General features: G+C 40.6%; 2 protein-coding genes across 2 annotated transcripts in view; both read left to right on the top strand.

Moving 5' to 3' along the window:
• The window catches only part of LOC134316703 (zinc finger protein ZFP2-like), a 445247-nt gene that overhangs the window by 248066 nt on the left and 178292 nt on the right, over nt 1–18889 (top strand). The window lies entirely within an intron of this gene.
• pde6d (phosphodiesterase 6D, cGMP-specific, rod, delta) lies at nt 1391–16860 on the top strand. The gene is made up of 5 exons (XM_062997275.1): nt 1391–1573; nt 10421–10509; nt 13193–13318; nt 14980–15085; nt 16109–16860. Exons 1-5 carry the CDS (start codon nt 1524–1526, stop codon nt 16188–16190), a joined length of 453 nt encoding a protein of 150 aa, XP_062853345.1. The 5' UTR covers nt 1391–1523; the 3' UTR covers nt 16191–16860.

Here is an 18889-nt window from a genome sequence, read left to right on the forward strand (position 1 = left end):
GTATACTAGCAATGGTACTCATACTACAGTTTGAGAACAACTGTCCTAGGCTTAAATGTATTATACAGTATAAAGGTATAGATAAAAAAAAAACTTTTATATTGTACATTTTCAAATATAAAAGTAAAAATTAACAAAAGAAAAAAGAACAACATTAAGTGACACCAAAATAAATAGGACAAGTTTGAATGCAGGATATAATTTTTAGATACAGAAACCTATTGTATATACAGTATAAGTCTGAGAGGTGTGACCAGGGTGTCCATGCGTTTGGTTTTAGGGTGGACAGATCGGTTTTTGATCTGTCTGTCAATGCAGAATGCCTGGTGGACACGTATTTGTCCTCCTTTGGAAGCATCTAACGATCATAATGAATTTGTCTGTAATTGGCTTGTGAACATGTCAAAAGAAATGATTCATATTTCACTGGTTTAAAGCCGCCACTTTCCGTGAGGATGTCCACTACTTGTGGAACGTCCAGCCCTGAAATGCTTGTTAATTACAGTTTTAACAACCGTTCACGCTGTCAACAGGCCAAGACGAAATACAACGTACAGCTGTGAGTGGTCGGCTCACCACCCTTTCATTTGGAAGAGCAGGAAGGACGAATTTCATGCTTTTTTTTTATTATTATTTATATTTTTTCCCACTTTTTCCCCCCCAATTTTTCTCCCCTAATCTAGTCGTGTCCAATTACCCCGATTGCGTCCTCTATACTGGTTCGACCCTTCACCGCTGACTGAGGACGCCTCTCAACTGACTTGCGCCCCCTCCGGTACGCACAGTCAGTACAGACTGCATTTTTCACCTGCACGAGTCGAGTTCATACACTAATGGACGCTGTGCACGGAGGGTCACACCCCCATCAGCATTATTCCTCAGCCCTGTGCAGGCGCCAGTTGTATCAGTTATGAGGACCTATGATCCGACTCTCTACCCTCAATCGTTGTTCATGCTGCCACCCAACCTAGTCGGAGAGGAGGAGTCGAGATTCGATGCGATGCATTCAGAACCCCAACTCTGGTGCACTAGCGTACTTTACCGCTGTGCCACCTTTTCTAGTTCTTTATATCAATTGAGGTTTTAATTTTGTGTGCTGTAGACACATTTTGTGTGCTGTGTTCTTTTGCCTCATGTGCTCTGAACTAATAGGCCATTTGTTGTAGTAGGAGAATGACCTGGAGTTTGTCCTGTTTGAGGTACCGTAGCTTGCATCCTGAGGCCCTTTCCAGCAGTTGCCATCGGTGACGCGTCCCCTGTCAGCTAAACTCCGCCTTAAGACCCGCCTCTTCACTCTGATTGGTCAATTTTCATCAAGTCTTCCAGGATCATTGGAGGGCTTAGCTGTCAATCTTAAAGGGTACATTTATTTACGTTGAGTAGAGCGTTGAAGTCTGTGTTAAGATGAACGCATTTTGAGATAGCAAGTGGATAAACCTACATTTGCATCTTATTTCCAATCGATTCCGCTGAATATTTGGTTAGTTGTTTATCATTCGTTCACAGAAACGCTCTTCGAAACCATGTCTTCGGACGAAGACCGAGCGAAGGAGATTCTGAAGGGCTTTAAACTGTATCCTTTAAACTTGGCGTACATACAGCGGCCGTATCTTAAATACAGCTATTTTGTTGTTAGAGTGCACTACGTAGGGTAAGTAGTAAAGGCGTTAATGAATGATCACTAGGGCACTAAGCGCTTGAGTGTGATGCATTTGGGATGCAGCCTGTATCAGTTAACGGTACCAGTTAGCTAAGATGGTAACTGAGCATAGTAAATTGTGGATTAGATAGCCAAACATTTGATTAACTGTACCATTTATTTATGGCTGTGTAAGACATTTAGCTGGTGCATTGTCTGTTTTAGTGAGCCTAGCGATCTTACTACAGTGGTTAATTAAATATTCAACTTGGGTAGTGTTTGGTTGTCATATAACGTTATAATAACATATAAACATCATAACAGTCGTTTTGTGCTGCTTTTTTTTTGTTTATTATAGCTTAAACAGTTGAACACAACATAATTCCAGATTTATTTCGACTTTAGACAGTGCTAGGTATCTGTTTGTCATTTTTATTTACTGAAAAGCAAGCAAAAAAGCTCAAACTTGATCATAAATCTTAGCCATATGTCCTAAATATCATTTACTTTAACCCAGCATATGCTCGAGTAGTGTATTTTATACACACACACACACACAGTGTCCCTAAAGTATAGGGACACATAGGAAATATCACTACACTACTAACTAACTGTAACTAACTGTATGTTTACTTAAATGCACACATACATACTGCATCACAAATAGTGGAAACACGTTGAAGATATTATTGATTAATATTCTGATGAAATTAGAATTTTGTTAAAAAATATATTGAATTGTATTGAAAATATGCATTTTGTCTATGTGTCCAGACTTTATGGACGGTGTGTGTCTGTTCGTGTTCTGTATATGTTCTGAATACCCTGTATGAATGAAGTCTGTCCTCCACTAGTCTGTCTTTCAGATGAGTTTTATATACAAAGCAATTCTGCCAGACTTGCACCTCATTTGTAACCGCATATAACATGAGTCTAATGATCAGTCTATTCTACAGTGTAGACAGTATAACATAATCCCAACTGATGCATGCTTTGTCACTTTGTTTACCGTCAGATGGTATACTTTATTATATTGGCCAAGTTTATTTTACAGATGCAGCTGACATTTTTGTTAGATGGGGTGGATCGATGGTGCAGCTGGTGGGTTCGGTGCTGCACAGCACAGTAGTTAAAAAAACGAGGTTGTTTCGTGTGGTTTGTGGTTCACTGCTACCCTGATCAGGATGCAGTGGTTAGTTTAAATGACTCATTTGTTCTATAGTAATATTTTTATCTTTTTATGGACATAATGCAGTGAAGTAGCTAGTGTGTCCACTGCAAATAAATGAAAGGAGTCTTAATGGATTAAAAATGGGAACATCGTGGCTTTTTAAAGCTTAATGGAGAGTTTGTTTGGTAAAAAATGCATTTTCAGTAGTACATCCACTCATGATCCATGTATAAGTATGATTATGAGGTGCGTAATAAGGATCTTAATGGACTGAATCCCCATGAGCCCCAGTGTGATTGCACCCCCTGCACTGTCAGTAGTTATGTACTTGCGTTGGGTAATTGTGCAGTTGTTCGATTGCTTTGCATCCAGCTTGAGGTGTAACATTGATGCAACTATTGGCATAACAAGACCCACCTGGGAGGTTACTAGTTGACTAAAAGGTTAATGTCATTGTGTAATATAGCTGCAACACTTTTAATTAATGTTGGATTTTATGGGATGTCTGGATTCTATGTTAGGATCTGTATCAGGGACGATACTTGATTGACTTATGCTTTAAAGAACTGAACTTTATTTACATAATCATAACATTTAAGTTTCCATACTGCTCGTCACTTATACATTTTAGAGGTTTTGCCTTTCTTGCAGATTCTACTTGGATACTGTAAGAACATGAGCACTGGGTCAGTCAAAACGCTCTCTCTTTTGTTTTCATAGCATTTTTTATATACAGAATAAAGACTGATTTTTATTTACTTATTTAATTTTTGGTTCCTGGAACCAGTGCATTATCAGGGTTAAAAACTGCTGCTTCATTACATAACCCTAAGATACTGCTGATACTGCTCATGAAATTGCCTCAATTATTATAAAGGTTCTGATGAATATTTGAAGCATGGATAAGAAGCATTACACTTGCATTGACGTTGTAGATGTGGCTTTGCGTTTTATTAGAATAGTTTCCCCTTGTTGAGAACAGCAGTGTGTGTGTGTGTGTGTGTGTGTGTGTGTGTGTGTGTGTGTGTGTGTGTGTGACCTTATTGAGGTTAAGAGTGCATCTTACAGGCTGGTAATTCCTAAATCCTTTACTGCAGGGTCAGGGATTTATTACCTTATGTTCCTCACACGAGAAACTGATTGTTCTTACTTTTAGAGTTTTGTCAGCCAAGTTGCTTCTGTGTTGTTTAATTAGATTGGATGTGACGTTTCTGTTATTGTGTCTATCACCTGTATACACCGATCAGCCATAACATTAAAACCACCTCCTTGTTTCTACACTCACTGTCCATTTTATCAACTCCACTTACCATATAGAAGTGCTTTGTAGTTCTACAATTACTGACTGTAGTCCATCTCTTTTTCTACATACTTTGTTACCCCCTTTCACCCTGTTCTTTAATGGTCAGGACCCCCACAGGACCACCACAGAGCAGGTATTATTTAGGTGGTGGATGATTCTCAGTACTGCAGTGACACTGTCATGGTGGTGGTGTGTTAGTGTGTGTTGTGCTGGTATGAGTGGATCAGACACAGCAGCGCTGCTGGAGTTTTTAAACACCTCACGGTCACTGCTGGACTGAGAATAGTCCACCAACCAAAAACATCCAGCCAACAGCGCCCCGTGGGCAGCGTCCCGTGACCACCGATGAAGGTCTAGAAGATGACCGACTCAAACAGCAGCAATAGATGAGCGATCGTCTCTGACTTTACATCTACAAGGTGGACCGACTAGGTAGGAGTGTCTAATAGAGTGGACAGTGAGTGGACACGGTGTTTAAAAACTCATACCAGCACAACACACACTAACACACCAGCACCATGTCAGTGTCACTGCAGTGCTGAGAATGATCCACCACCTAAATAATACCTGCTCTGTGGTGGTCCTGTGGGGGTCCTGACCATTGAAGAACAGCATGAAAGGAGGCTAACAAAGCATGCAGAGAAACAGATGGACTACAGTCAGTAATTGTAGAACTACAAAGTGCTTCTATATGGTAAGTGGAGCTGATAACATGGACAGTGAGTGTAGAAACAAGGAGGTGGTTTTAATGTTATTCTATACTCCGGTGAATCCTGATCATCTCCGGTACTTGCAGTTAGTCAACATTGTGTCAGCCAGACCTGCTACCAGCTCATTACCAGCAAACACAGATCACACGAATGCGTACGGTGTTTTTGTTTGCTGTATGACGGCACAGTAGTGTTGTGTGGCTTTGTTTCTCTAACCATAAACCCCGGGGATGGATTCTGTGTACCCAGTAGCTTTTCCTTAGAGAAGCACCAGGATGCACACGGGCACAAGTGAGGACCGCAGTTTGCTCACTGCGATAAACTAACTGTCCTGATGATTCTAATGAATGGATAATCTGTGTCTCTGTGCACATGTTAAGGATTTACAAAGAAGTCAATATGCTGGCTATCTCAATGTCGAAATGCTGGCTGGCTATGAAACCGTGGCTATGAAAATTAAGTCATTTATTAGATTCACGACTGATTGTGTGAAAGCGTTGTGGCGTTTTCCTTGCCTAAATGATTCGAGGAATGGCTAACAGACAGGGAAAGGCAGAGATTTAAGACAGCGGGTGACTTTTAAAAAATGTATGTAACTTCCGTGAAAGCAGCATCATCGGGGACTAATTAGCCAGACTGTGTCATTGTTTGTAAGTCGAAGGCGCTATCCCATGCGACGCTCGCTGTGCAGCGCTGCTCTCCTCGGTAGGTGTGATCCCATAGACACCTGTCACCACCAGCGCTAATCTCGAACACGATGGTCCCAGCCATTAACAGAACAGCTACCCAGTTAAAACTGCAGATTAGCCTTTTTCTAATCGACCTACAGCTGTAACAGCTGTAATACTTGTGAAAACCAGGATAAATAGTTTCAACATTTTACTCTGTACTGAGAATAGAAGTTTATGTGCAGAATCGCCTATAAATCCAAACATCTATTGTTATAAGACAGTAAATATAGCACAGGGTGTTACTGTGTGCCTTGTGCCCATTGAAAAGCTGGCATAAGCTCCACCCCCCCAACCGTAACCCTGATTGGAAAAGCGGTTAAGAAAGTGAGTGAGTGAGTGTCTGTTGTAATGTTTACGGTCTGTAACGGTAGCCCACCACTACGAATCACACGTTTGAATCCCATGTCTGGACGTTTACACAGACATGATGGCCGTAGCCCTGCGATGGACCGGTGTGCTGTCCAGGGTATTCGTGCCTTTCACCCAGGAAAACCGGACCCACCGCAACCCTGGCCAGGACAAAGCAGTTGACTAAATGAAATTGTAAAGTTTTAGCATAAAAAAATCGAGCATCACCTGCACACCTAACTGTGATGTAAATCTGTGCTCCAGTCTCTGGTTCTGAAATGAGATCTGTACAGCATCACTACTGTAAATGAAAATTACTGCACAACTTTACATTTTCGGCATTTAGCACAAAGCGACTTACATTACTGTTACAGTATACAGTTTGAGCAATTAAGGGTTAAGGGCCTTGCTCAAGGGCCCAACAGCAGCAACCTGGTAGTGGTGGGGCTTGAACCCGTGACCTTCTGGTTACTAGTCCAGTACCTTAACCACTAGGCCAGCATTTCTCAATGTGTGGGGCATGACGGGGGGGGGGGGGAACCAATGTTTTGAACTCAGAATCTTTTTACTGTGTACAATAAACAAACCGTGCTTTCAGGTTAGAAGTATTCATTCTGACAGAGTCTAGGTCAGGGGTGCCCAATATGTCGATCGTGATCTACCACATCGCGCCTCATTCAAACAGGTCAACGTGACTGACATGAAATGTGGCCACTGTTTGTTTAGTTTGCGGTTTGTTATCTGACATTCATATAAAATGTTGCACTTAGGTGAAACAAGCCACTTAAATTACAACTCCAAAAAAAGTAACCATAAAATAATTAGATAGCATAATATTTGACAGCTTTTTCGGATCAACCTACTTGTGTGAATCGACCTTTTCCCACATGAAAATGATGAAGTGTAAATATTGGTCCACCCTTACTGATGAACACCTGAAAAACTGCTTGAGAATCAGTATCAGCAGCTCCTGTCCAGACCACATAAACCTGACTGACACCGTTCAGAGCAAATCATCAGAATAAGGTCAGTGTGAATTTTCAGTCACTTGCCCTGTAATGCTGAAGATCAATACAGGAACTGAAGCACATTTAAAAAGCTTCAAAGCTTTATTGAAAAATGATGAGGCCAAACTTAAAAAGTAGATGGTGATGACCTGTAGACTGAAACAGTAGATCTCAAGCCATGAAAGTGTGGGCACCCCTGGTCTAGATGTACAGAAGGTAAATGTGGATGTGGATACAGAGGTGTTTGACAGGGATGAAAAGAAAAACAGCCACTAATACAGTGATAAGACCTGAACTCTCACAAATCATGTTTTTGGCACAGATTCAACTTTATCTTTTTTGCAAAATGTATTAAATTTTTTTATAATTGAAATAGCAGACTGATTAAAAGAGCAGTTTAGTGATATGTCAAAAAGTGGTTTGATAAAGTACAACAGAAATGACTGGAATAAAGGTGAAAGGAACATTCAAGATCTTTGAAGTTATTTCAACAAAGTTAAACGACTTATTTTTGCCGGGGGGGTTTTTTATCTTCCAAAGGGGGGCGTGACAGAAAAAGTTTGAGAACCACTGCACTAGGCTACAGCTTGCCTCCAAGAATTGGCCTCTAACTTCTCTAAGGATTTAGGTTTTATGATTTAGTACATACAATATTTGACCAAGAGTATGTGGACACCATTGTAATAAATGACTTCAGATGTTTCAGCCACACCTGTTGCTAAAAGGTGTAAAAAATCACCCATGTAATGTAATTAAATGTAATTACTACTAACTTTGTGGCACCCATTTAAAAAGGCTTTAAAGTGTTCCAGCATGGCTGGGGCCCTGTTTATGAAACTAGTTCCATAAGTGTATACATTTGTATTTATATTCTTAACGTCGGTCAGTGTGATGACAACCCTGCAACCCTATTAATTACCCTTGGACTGAATGGGAACGTGGATTGCAGGCCAGACCTTTCTGTTTGATACCAATCTTTGGCCTTTCAAATGGTCCTTTGACGTGAAGCTAAATTTCCTTAGACACACTCCAAAATCTTGTGGAAAAGGTTAACAGTGAGGTGGATCTGACTCCATATGAGTGCACATAGTTTTGTAATTATACGTCCAACAAGCTTGTGGTCTAGTGTCCACTTACTTTCGGTGATATCAAGTGTTACATAACTGCAAATTATCAAACGAATCATTATGCATTTACTGTGTTTAGGCATTGTTACCGCTGACAAGTACTTAAATACATTTCAATAATGGCTTTCCACAATATTTTAAAGTTTGCTGTGGGAATTTGTGCCATTTTCATCAAAAGACCTATAGTATAGTATACTACAGTATAGTATAGTATAGTATAGTATAGTATAGTATAGTATAGTATCAGGCACTAATGTTGACTGAGAAGACCTGCCATGAGCATTTTAAATGACCCTTATGAACGCTGCTTTGTGCACAGTAACAATCACACTGCAACAGAAACGAGCCTCCAAATCTCGGTCGGAGAGTTTGGCATGTTCTCTGTGTGGCATGTGCTCTGTTTCTGATTGGCACTGGACCTGTCAGCAACCAAACACACAATGAGTGAGTGAGTGAGTGAGTGAGTGAGAGAGAGAGAGAGAGAGAGAGAGAGAGAGAGAGAGAGAGAGAGAGAGAGAGAGAGAGAGAGAGAGAGAGAGAGAGAGAGAGAGTGAGTGAGTGAGTGAGTGAGTGAGTGAGTGAGTGAGTGAGTGAGTGAGTGAGTGAGTGAGTGAGTGAGTGAGTGAGTGAGTGAGTGAGTGAGTGAGTGAGTGAGTGAGTGAGTGAGTGAGTGAGTGAGTGAGTGAGTGAGTGAGTGAGTGAGTGAGTGAGTGAGTGAGTGAGTGAGTGAGTGAGTGAGTGAGTGAGTGAGTGAGTGAGTGAGAGAGAGTGCTTACTTAATCGTTGATTCTCAGGAAGTTTCCACTTAACTGGATTAAACTGAGCTGAGGATTAAGTCTTCTCTAGTAAGGATGTTCTCTAGAACGTGGTGGAACATTCAGTCAGCTGTACGTGACCACCAAGCCAATCAAGACTGTTTGAAGAAGGCCAGTGGTGATTATTAGATTTGTTTGGAGCTTTTTGTCGTGCACTCGTTTGTATTGTGTGGTTGTTAGATGTAGGTCCTTTGGTGGTTGGTAACCAGGGTGGGGGTTTTGGTTTTGTGGCCTGGTGCTGACACCCAGCCCACTGTGCTTGTGTGACTTCTGTAAAGAGGCCAGTGAGACACACAGGTGGTCTTCACATAAGAGGTCAGATGTCACTGACTTAAAGTGCATGTACTGCCATTGTTCTTTTGTCTTTTATTGTAGTGGAGATTTAAATCCTGTTTTCTGCAGGTTTGTTTGGTTTGTCTTGGGTTGACACACCACTTAAATCTGCTTCTGTACCACTGTGCTCGGGCCAGTTCCTTTTAAAGCTGTGTGCATTTATGTTAGTTTCTGGTTACACAAGATTCATCAGTTCAAGTTTTTAATATCAAACAGTCATGGACAATTTGTATCTCCAGTTCACCTCACTTGCACGTCTTTGTACTGTGGGAGTGCTACCCACCTAGCCACGGTATGAGTGGATCAGACACAGCAGCGCTGCTGGAGTTTTTAAATACCGTGTCCACTCACCGTCCACTCTATTAGACGCTCCTACCTAGTTGTTCCACCTTGTAGATGTAAAGTCAGAGACGATCGCTCATCTATTGCTGCTGTTTGAGTTGGTCATCTTCTAGACCTTCATCAGTGGTCACAGGACGCTGCCCACGGGGCGCTGTTGGCTGGATATTTTTGGTTGGTGGACTATTCTCAGTCCAGCAGTGACCGTGAGGTGTTTAAAAACTCCAGCAGCGCTGCTGTGTCTGATCCACTCATACCAGCACAACACACACTAACACACCACCACCATGTCAGTGTCACTGCAGTGCTGAGAATGATCCACCACCTAAATAATACCTGCTCTGTGGTGGTCCTGACCATTGAAGAACAGGGTGAAAACAGGCTAAAAAAGTATGTAGAGAAACAGATGTACTACAGTCAGTAATTGTAGAACTAGTGGAGCTGATAAAATGGACAGTGAGTGTAGAAACCAGGAGGTGGTTTTAATGTTATGGCTGATCGTGTAAACTTCATTCTCATGTTATTATCTTAGCTATGAAAAGACAAATCTGATCATTTATTCAAATAAACGTAAGTGGGATGCCCTGATCAGAGCCCTTGGGCGTCACCTAACTATTATTACCGCTTTTTCTTATGTAAGGTATTTAATATTTATTATAATATTTATTATTTAATATTTTTAAACTAATGATGGTGCTTGTGTTGCATGACTGTAAATCCAGGGTTTGATTTACAAAGCCTTGCAATGAATTGGCCCAGTGATTCCGGGGGAAACGGGACCCACTGTCAGCCTGACCAGGATAATAAAACTAATGGTAATAATGGGGTGATTTTTCAGTTTCTGTAAATAGAGAGCTTTCTTTCCTTTAGAGTTTAACTCCCTTAACCAGTGTGTAGAAACTGGATGAACCTGAGAGATGCCGAGACTGGGAAAGTCCTCTGGCAGGGTACTGAGGATCTCTCTGTTCCTGGTGTAGAACATGAAGGTATGAAACTTTCTCTTTATATTCAAATCTTTACATTAAACCCTGCAGTCTGAGGTCAGTGGTTCATCTGAGGGTTTTACCTAATCAGTTAGAGGATTTAGCTGCAGATTGAATCAGCTTATCTGTGCTGCTGTTACATCATCGTTATAACCGTGTTTAGATTTTTTACACAACTCTGTTAACTAATATAAATCACCGCCTGCGCACAAGAATAAACATGCAATAAACAATCAAGCAAACAGCACCTTACCTCTATCCCAGCTCTGCCATGAAGCCTCTGTTTGGCCCTGCAACCCTGTTAATTACCCTTGGAATGAATGGGAACATAGATGGCTATAGATTGCAGGCCAGACCTTTTTGTTTGATAGCAATCCCTGGCTTACAAATGGTCTTTTAACGTGAAGCAAAATTTCCATAGACACACTCCAAAATCTTGTGGAAATTCATTCTGACTCCATATGAGTGCACATAGTTTTGTAATTATACGTCCAACAAGCTTGTGGTCTAGTGTCCACTTACTTTCGGCGATATCAAGTGTTACATAACTGCAAATTATCAAACGAATCATTATGCATTTACTGTGTTTAGGCATTGTTACCACTGACAAGTACTTAAATACATTTCAGTAATGGCTTTCCACAATATTTTAAAGTTTGCTGTGGGAATTTGTGTAATTTTCATCAAAAGACCCTTTGTATAGTATAGTATAGTATAGTATAGTATAGTATAGTATAGTATAGTATAGTATAGTATAGTATAGTATAGTATAGTATAGTATAGTATAGTATAGTATAGTATAGTATAGTATAGTATAGTATAGTATAGTATAGTATAGTATAGTATAACCTTAACCCTCTAAGCTCCAGGGGCGTGGTGCAATGGCTGACCCTGCACTCTGACCCCAACTTCCAAACAAGCTGGGATATGCGAAGAAAGAATCTAGTTGTACTTGGGCACATGTATATCTATTTAACAAATAAAGACATTCTGTTCTATTCTACTCACTCACTCGCATTCTGTTTCATGTTTGGAGGAAGAAGGGTAGAAGGGATTCCTGCAGTGAAGTATGGTGGTGGAAGCATCATTATATACCTGTAATCAAAGTCAGTTGAAGATTTTTTGCCAAGAGGAGAAACTAAACCACAATACTGATAAAAATCTAATTATTTCTCACATCCTGGGATTCCCAGTCATAGTGGCATAGAAGGTAATGAAAAAGCAGAGAGCTTTGCAAAGGAAGTGAGAAACAAAGAGATTGCTTGGAGGTACATTCCAATAACTGATGCCTACCCAGAAATCAAAGATTACTGCAGAGTAAAATAGCAAGAAGACTGGTCTAGCAGTTCCCAAAACAAAGTGCATGAAACACAACCGAGACTTCTTAAAAAGGCAAGACCAGACAATTATAACCAGGTGCCGAATTGGTCATACTGCCCTCACCCACCGACACCTCCTGGTTGGCGAGCAGGCACCAACCTGTCCATTATGTGCTGCAACCCTAACAATTAAACATATTTTGTTAGAATGTCCTAGAATTTCAGCCATCAGAGACGACTTTTATAGGGTTGAGAACATGACAGAATTGTTCGAGAAGATTCCTTCAATTAAAAATCTGAGTTTTTTTGCCAGACTTGATATAAAAACAAATGATGTGAACAGATAATGATGTACACTTTCAATATCTGTCTATACCATAAATATAGCCAGTATGTTGGTGATATTGCGATAAACCCAAACGAACAAAATTCTTACATCCTGAAGCTGTAATTGGCAACAATGGCTTTACTACAAAGTACTAATGCAGTGCCTGAATGTTTTGTCCCTGTACAAAAGGTTTTTCATATTTATAATCCGCTAGCACACCAGCGCTGGGATTTTGAACTCCCTGATCTCGAACCTCAGCTCTGCTACCGGTCAGCTGGGCGCCCCCTAGCGGCATAATTGGCAGTACCTGCAGCAGACAAAATTGACCATTAAAGTCTGCCGGGTGGGAAAAGACCGGAGTGTAAGTGGGTGGGGGTCTGTAGCAGTAGAAGAAGCAAAATCAGAATCAGCTTTATTCGCCGAGTATGTTTACACACACAAGGAATTAGTTTCCGGCTGTTGTTGGCTCTCTACAATTTACAAACAATACAATATACAGACGAGACTATATGTGGACAATGTACAAATGTACATGTTCAGCAGAATTTGCATATGTACAGAAAATATAAAAATAGCATAAGTAGTAAAGTAAGGTAAGATGCAGTAACAGTATTATACAGCATGTATAAAGTGCAGTGTGGCATTTAAACAACAGTTCAGTTTGAGTTATTAATGAGTTTGATGGCATTTTTCCACAACCTTGTGGAAAGCCTTCCCAGAAGAGTTGAAGCTGTTATAGTTGCAAAGAATTTGACTAGATTGGGAGAAAAATTGGATGGAAAATGCATTGATTATATTTTATTTTATGTTGTAGTGCTTAATGTTGCACCACTAATAAAAATAGCACGATTGCTAGTTTTATTACTACATGAATGCATGCTGTAACATTACAGTAACATTTCTTCACTCTGTCTCTTTAAAACTCACACATTTAATTACGTTTCAATACTGAAGTCAAATCCAATATTTAAAATATCACAGCAGCTCTAGTTTACCCAGAATAATTTACTCCTTATTTTGTTTGTTTGTTTTTTTCTAGCTCGGGTTCCCAAAAAGATTTTGAAGTGTAAGGCCGTCTCCAGAGAGCTCAACTTCTCCTCATCAGAAAAGCTGGAGAAGTTTCGTCTGGAGCAGAAGGTTCTTTTTAAAGGACAGTGTCTAGAAGGTGACATAAGACATTACACACACACACAGCGTCTCAGGTATAAGCATATGTATGTTTACATTTAAATGAATAGTATTTAATCACTAGTAAAAATGTACATACACTATAATGCCAAAAGTATTCACTCACCCTTCCAAATCATTGAATTCAGGTGTTCCAATCACTTCCGTGGCCACAGGTGTATAAAACCGAGCACCTCGGCATGCGGACTGCTTTTACACACATTAGTGAAAGAACGGGTCGCTCTCAGGAGCTCAGTGAATTCCAGCGTGGTACCGTGATGCCACCTGTGCAACAAGTCCAGTCATGAAATTTCCTCACTACTAAACATTCCACAGTCGACCGTCAGTGCTATTATAACAAAGTGGAAGCCATTGGGAACGACAGCCATGTAAAATGACAGGGCAGGTCAGCGGATGCTGAGGCGCGTAGTGTGCAGAGGTCGCCCATAAACACACTCCTAAACCTTGTGGAAAGCCTTCCCAGAAGAGTTGAAGCTGTTATAGCTGCAAAGGGTGGGCTGACATCATATTAAACCCTATGGATTAAGAATGGGAGTCACTCAAGTTGTATAGTGAGTGTATGTGGTAGTCTGCAGCTCTCCTCAGTCAGAGTGAGGGTGGTGCAACCAGCAGTTACCCCAGTCGTGTTTTTAGCTGCTTTAAACTTCGACGTCTTGACTAAATGGTTGCTAACTGAATTGCCGCAGGATTGCTAGGACGCCTCATAGTGCAAATTAACCAGTAAACGTGAGGGTTGAATTTCACAGCAAATTGCATATTAATTGCATACTGTTTGTGATGTGATTTTCACTGCCGTGAATTAGGTGGGGTCTTACGTATACAGTCTATAAAATCATGCAATCACAATAATAGCTTTGAAACATGAACATATTGTGATAATTGGCAGAAAGGGGTTCACATGATGCTTGATTTAACGGGACTTTTAACACTTTTAAAATGTAATGTGTCATTTTAGTACAGACCATCCCATAAAACTTTTTCAAACTGTATAACCACTGAAGTTAGCATTAATTGTGGATTCTATAGACCAGCCTTCTTTTTATCACTAACAAATACCAAACAACAGCCATACTGCAAATCTCATAACTCAAAACAAGTCCAGGTTACAGGTGTTGTGACTTTCACTAAATGACCCAAAGAAAAGCTTCAAGATGTAAGAGACAAAACTTTGCCGTTCTTTGACATCAGACTATGTTGTCAAATAACGAAACATCAAACTCCAAACATGTTAAACTTTTAAAATCACCCTTCCCTCCCTCCTCTATACCTAGATTACAGCTCCTTTATTTTAGCACCAGTTTATTTTCCATCGCAGCAGTTTCCCAGACGCCATTTTTGAGTGTTTTATTTTACTCAGTAACGGATGTTATTTAAAAATGTAGCAAATTACAATTCTTAATACAAAACATACTTAAGTAAAAGTAAAATTACTGGTTGTAAAATCTACTTTAAAAAGTACAAGTACACAAAAAAACTACTCAATTACAGTAACATGAGTAAATGTAATTCGTTACTTTCCACCTCTGTCAACACTGACAAATCAGCAGGGCCGTAAATAACATGTATAAAGGACTCGAGGTAAAACACGTTGATCATGTTGTGTTTTTAACACTCTTATATCTTTTGTTTTCTTGTCAGAGTGGTTCTTTGAATTTGGCTTCGTGATCCCGAATTCTACGAACACGTGGCAGTCGTTGATAGAGGCGGCACCAGAGTCACAGATGATGCCTGCCAACGTGTTAAGGTAAGATACGTCATACATACCGGTCAAACACGAACATGGAACAGTATAATCATGAGTCGGCGAGCAGTAGGATCATCCTTCATCCTTCGCTTTTATTCATTCATGCTGGAGCCTATCCCTGCTTTTTTCAATGGGTGCAAGGCACACCGTAACACCCTGGACGGGACGCCAGTCCATCGCAGGGCAGACACACACATACACACACACACACACACTCATTCACTTATAAGGCAATTCAGTGTCTCCAATTAACCTGGCCGCATGTTTCTAAGATTGATGTAACACTTTATGCTTTGTATTTTCTCATAACAGTTCACTAAGTCAGTGTTTAGTTTTGTTCTGGAGTTAATCACCTGGTGTTTACTGTTATGGCGGTCATTGGTTTGAATTATTTCTACCCGATTGCTGCAATACTGTTATAAACCCTCAATTATATTGACCAGCTGGAAGCAGACATTGTAGTGGATTGGAGTAAATGTAGTAAACCTGTTTTACTTGTCTTTACTTGTTCTTTTCTGTGCTCAAGGGTCCAACTCATGTGCTACTTTGTGCATTTGTGTTACGCATTTGGATTTTGCATGGATATTATTGCCATATTATTAGGCCGGCTCGGTGGGTAGCACTGTCGCCTCACAGCAAGAAGGTCCAGGGTTCGATCCCCAGGCGGGGCGGTCTGGGTCCTTTCTGTGTGGAATTTGCATGTTCTCCCCGTGTCTGTGTGGGTTTTCCTCCGGGAGACACTGAATTGTCCATGACTGTGTTCGATATAAACTTGTGAACTGATGAATCTTGTGTAATGAGTAACTACCGTTCCTGTCATGAATGTAACCAAAGTGTAAAACATGACATTAAAATCCTAATAAATAAATAAATCAGTCAGGGTTGGGGTCCTGCAGCAGTGCAGAACGATACAACGGAGTAATTATATATGACCAGATAAATTGTGTATGTATATATAATTCTGTTTTTAATCCTCTGATATTTCCACGTATTGACGTGTTTTTTTACGGTTCTGTTCTGCAGTGGAAATGTTATAATAGAGACGAAGTTCTACGACGACGACCTTCACGTCAGCACCTCCCGAGTACGACTGTTTTACGTCTGAGCCGCGAAGCCTCGTTGATTTAAACCCTCATTCACGAGGACACGCCAGTCCCTGTGAGTTTTTGTGGCCAGACGAGACTCATGACGAGCTTCTGTGGCACCATGAAAACGGCACCAAACGAAACAAGTCACATGATCACTCCAGTCTAACGACAGATAAAGACTAAAGCAAAGTTGCTCGATACAACCAGATCATGACGAATGTAAATTGTTTTATTTGTACGCTGGATCCCTCCTCTTTTATCACACATTATTCATTATTCTGCACTGTACGATGTTTCTTTCATCCTGTTTTAAAACATTCCTTCAGTCTGTGGTTGCTGATTGTGTTGTTACTTTTTTATCAGAGCTGTAAGATAGGCAAAGGTTTCAATTTGTATTATGAATACCTTTGAGTAATGCATTTTTCTTGAGTCTGATGTGTTTTTCAATTAAGTCGGTACAAGTTCCAATACTTTGGGAAGGGGGTCTATGCTGTGTTTTTTGTTTTTTTTTACCTTTTAGACTGAATTAGTTAAAATATTAAAACATTAATGAACATGTGAACATGTGGAGCTCCTCACCAACAGCGAGATTATGGCTGAACCCAGGTGCCCAGGATACTTTTTGTTGTGCGGCACTCAATCGATCATGTTACAGTTACTAAATAAAAACCCCTGATCAATAAACAATCATAAGCTGTGTATGATCAATCAGTTTAAACGTTCTGTCATGAGTAGTGAGAGCAGATGATGTCCGGTACAACAACAGTGTTGATGAAATAAGCTGTCATAACATAACCTATGACCATTAATGACAGCATGTGACGTCTGATGGAAGGTTTACACTGATCAGCCATAACATTAAAACCACCTCCTTGTTTCTACACTCATTGTCCATTTTATTAGCTCCACTTACCATATAGAAGCACTTTGTAGTTCTACAATTACTGACTGTAGTCCATCTGTTTCTCATATGCATACCTTTTTAACCTGCTTTCATGTTGTTCTTCAATGGTCAGGACCCCCACAGGACCACCACAGAGCAGGTATTATTTAGGTGGTGGATGATTCTCAGCACTGCAGTAACACTGACATGGTGGTGGTGTGTTAGTGTGTTAGTGTGTGTTGTGCTGGTATCAGTGGATCAGACACAGCAGTGCTGCTGGAGTTTTTAAATACCGTGTCCACTCACTGTCCACTCCTACCTAGTTGGTCCACCTTGTAGATGTAAAGTCAGAGACAATCGCTCATCTATTGCTGCTGTTTGAGTTTGTTGTGCTTCATCAGTGGTGATAGGATGCTGTGGACTATTCTCAGTCCAGCACTGACAGTGAGGTGTTTAAAAACTCCAGCAGCGCTGCTGTGTCTGATCCAACCATACTACAACACAACACACACTAACACACCACCACCATGTCAGTGTCACTGCAGTGCTGAGAATGATCCACCACCTAAATAATACCTGCTCTGTGGTGGTCCTGACCATTGAAGAACAGGGTAAAAGCAGGCTAAATAGGTATACAGAGAAACAGATGGACTACAGTCAGTAATTGTAGAACTACAAAGTCCTTCTTTATGGTAAGTGGAGCTGATAAAATGGACAATGTGTGTAGAAACAAGGAGGTGGTTTTAATGTTATGGCTGATCGGTGTATGTCATGCTTTATAAACAACAGGGGGGTTTGTGTAGTGAATTACTGTAATATTTAAACAGTTCACATTTATCTGTAGCAAAACCTGATAACTGATAATAATTTAGCTTTTTTTTCTACACAGTTCCCTCACAGTTGGAAAGCCACTGTTTTAAATGATCAATAAAAACACTCAGAACATTTACCCATCACAACTGACTTCACTGTTTATGTTTACTGATTATAAAACAAATGAAATGCTGATGTGTGTTTCTTTATTCTTTGTCTTTTGTAGCAATGATGCAGTTTGGTGTGTGTTAGTGGCATTTAGCAGGCACTTTTATCCAGAGTAACTAATATTACAATTAGGACTGAATACAATTGAAGAAATTCAGGCTTAAGGACCTTGCTCAGTTGCCCAGCAGTGGCACATTGGCAGTGGTGGAGCTTTAACTGGCAACCATCTGATTATTAGTCCAGTACCTTAATCACCGCCTGGGCGGCACGGTGGCTAAGTGGTCCTGGGTTCGATCCCCAGGCGGGGAGGTCCGGGTTCTTTCTGTGTGGAGTTTGCATGTTCTCCCCGTGTCTGCGTGGGTTTTCTCCGGGAGCTCCGGTTTCCTCCCACAGTCCAAAAACATGCTGTCAAGTTAATTGGAGACACTGAATTTCCCTGTAGGTGAATGGGTGTGTGTATGTGTGTGTCTGCCCTGCGATGGACTGGGGACCAAGCAGTGACACATCACAGCAGTGGTGGAGCTTAAACTGGCAACTATTTGATTACTAGTCCAGTACCTTAATCACCGCCTCTTTCAAATGATGACAGGTTCCACTGAGATTGTACCGAGTGGACTAGACACTGGTGTCCTCTTAAACTCTAGCTTCTTCTTCAAAATCAAATCTACAGTATAAAACAAAACTTTATTTAGATTTTGGTCAGTGTTGAGGTGGTTATACTAGTATGACTAGTATAGAAAGTGTTTTTATCTATTTGGGCTGCTCCAGTGGTGTCACAGCCTATTTTACTAGCCAACCCACCACTACTGAGATCTAAGTACGAATCTCAGCTGTAATACAGGCCAGCTGGGT

Source organism: Trichomycterus rosablanca, chromosome 6, assembly GCF_030014385.1.
Source record: "Trichomycterus rosablanca isolate fTriRos1 chromosome 6, fTriRos1.hap1, whole genome shotgun sequence".
Classification (NCBI taxonomy): Eukaryota; Metazoa; Chordata; class Actinopteri; order Siluriformes; family Trichomycteridae; genus Trichomycterus; species Trichomycterus rosablanca.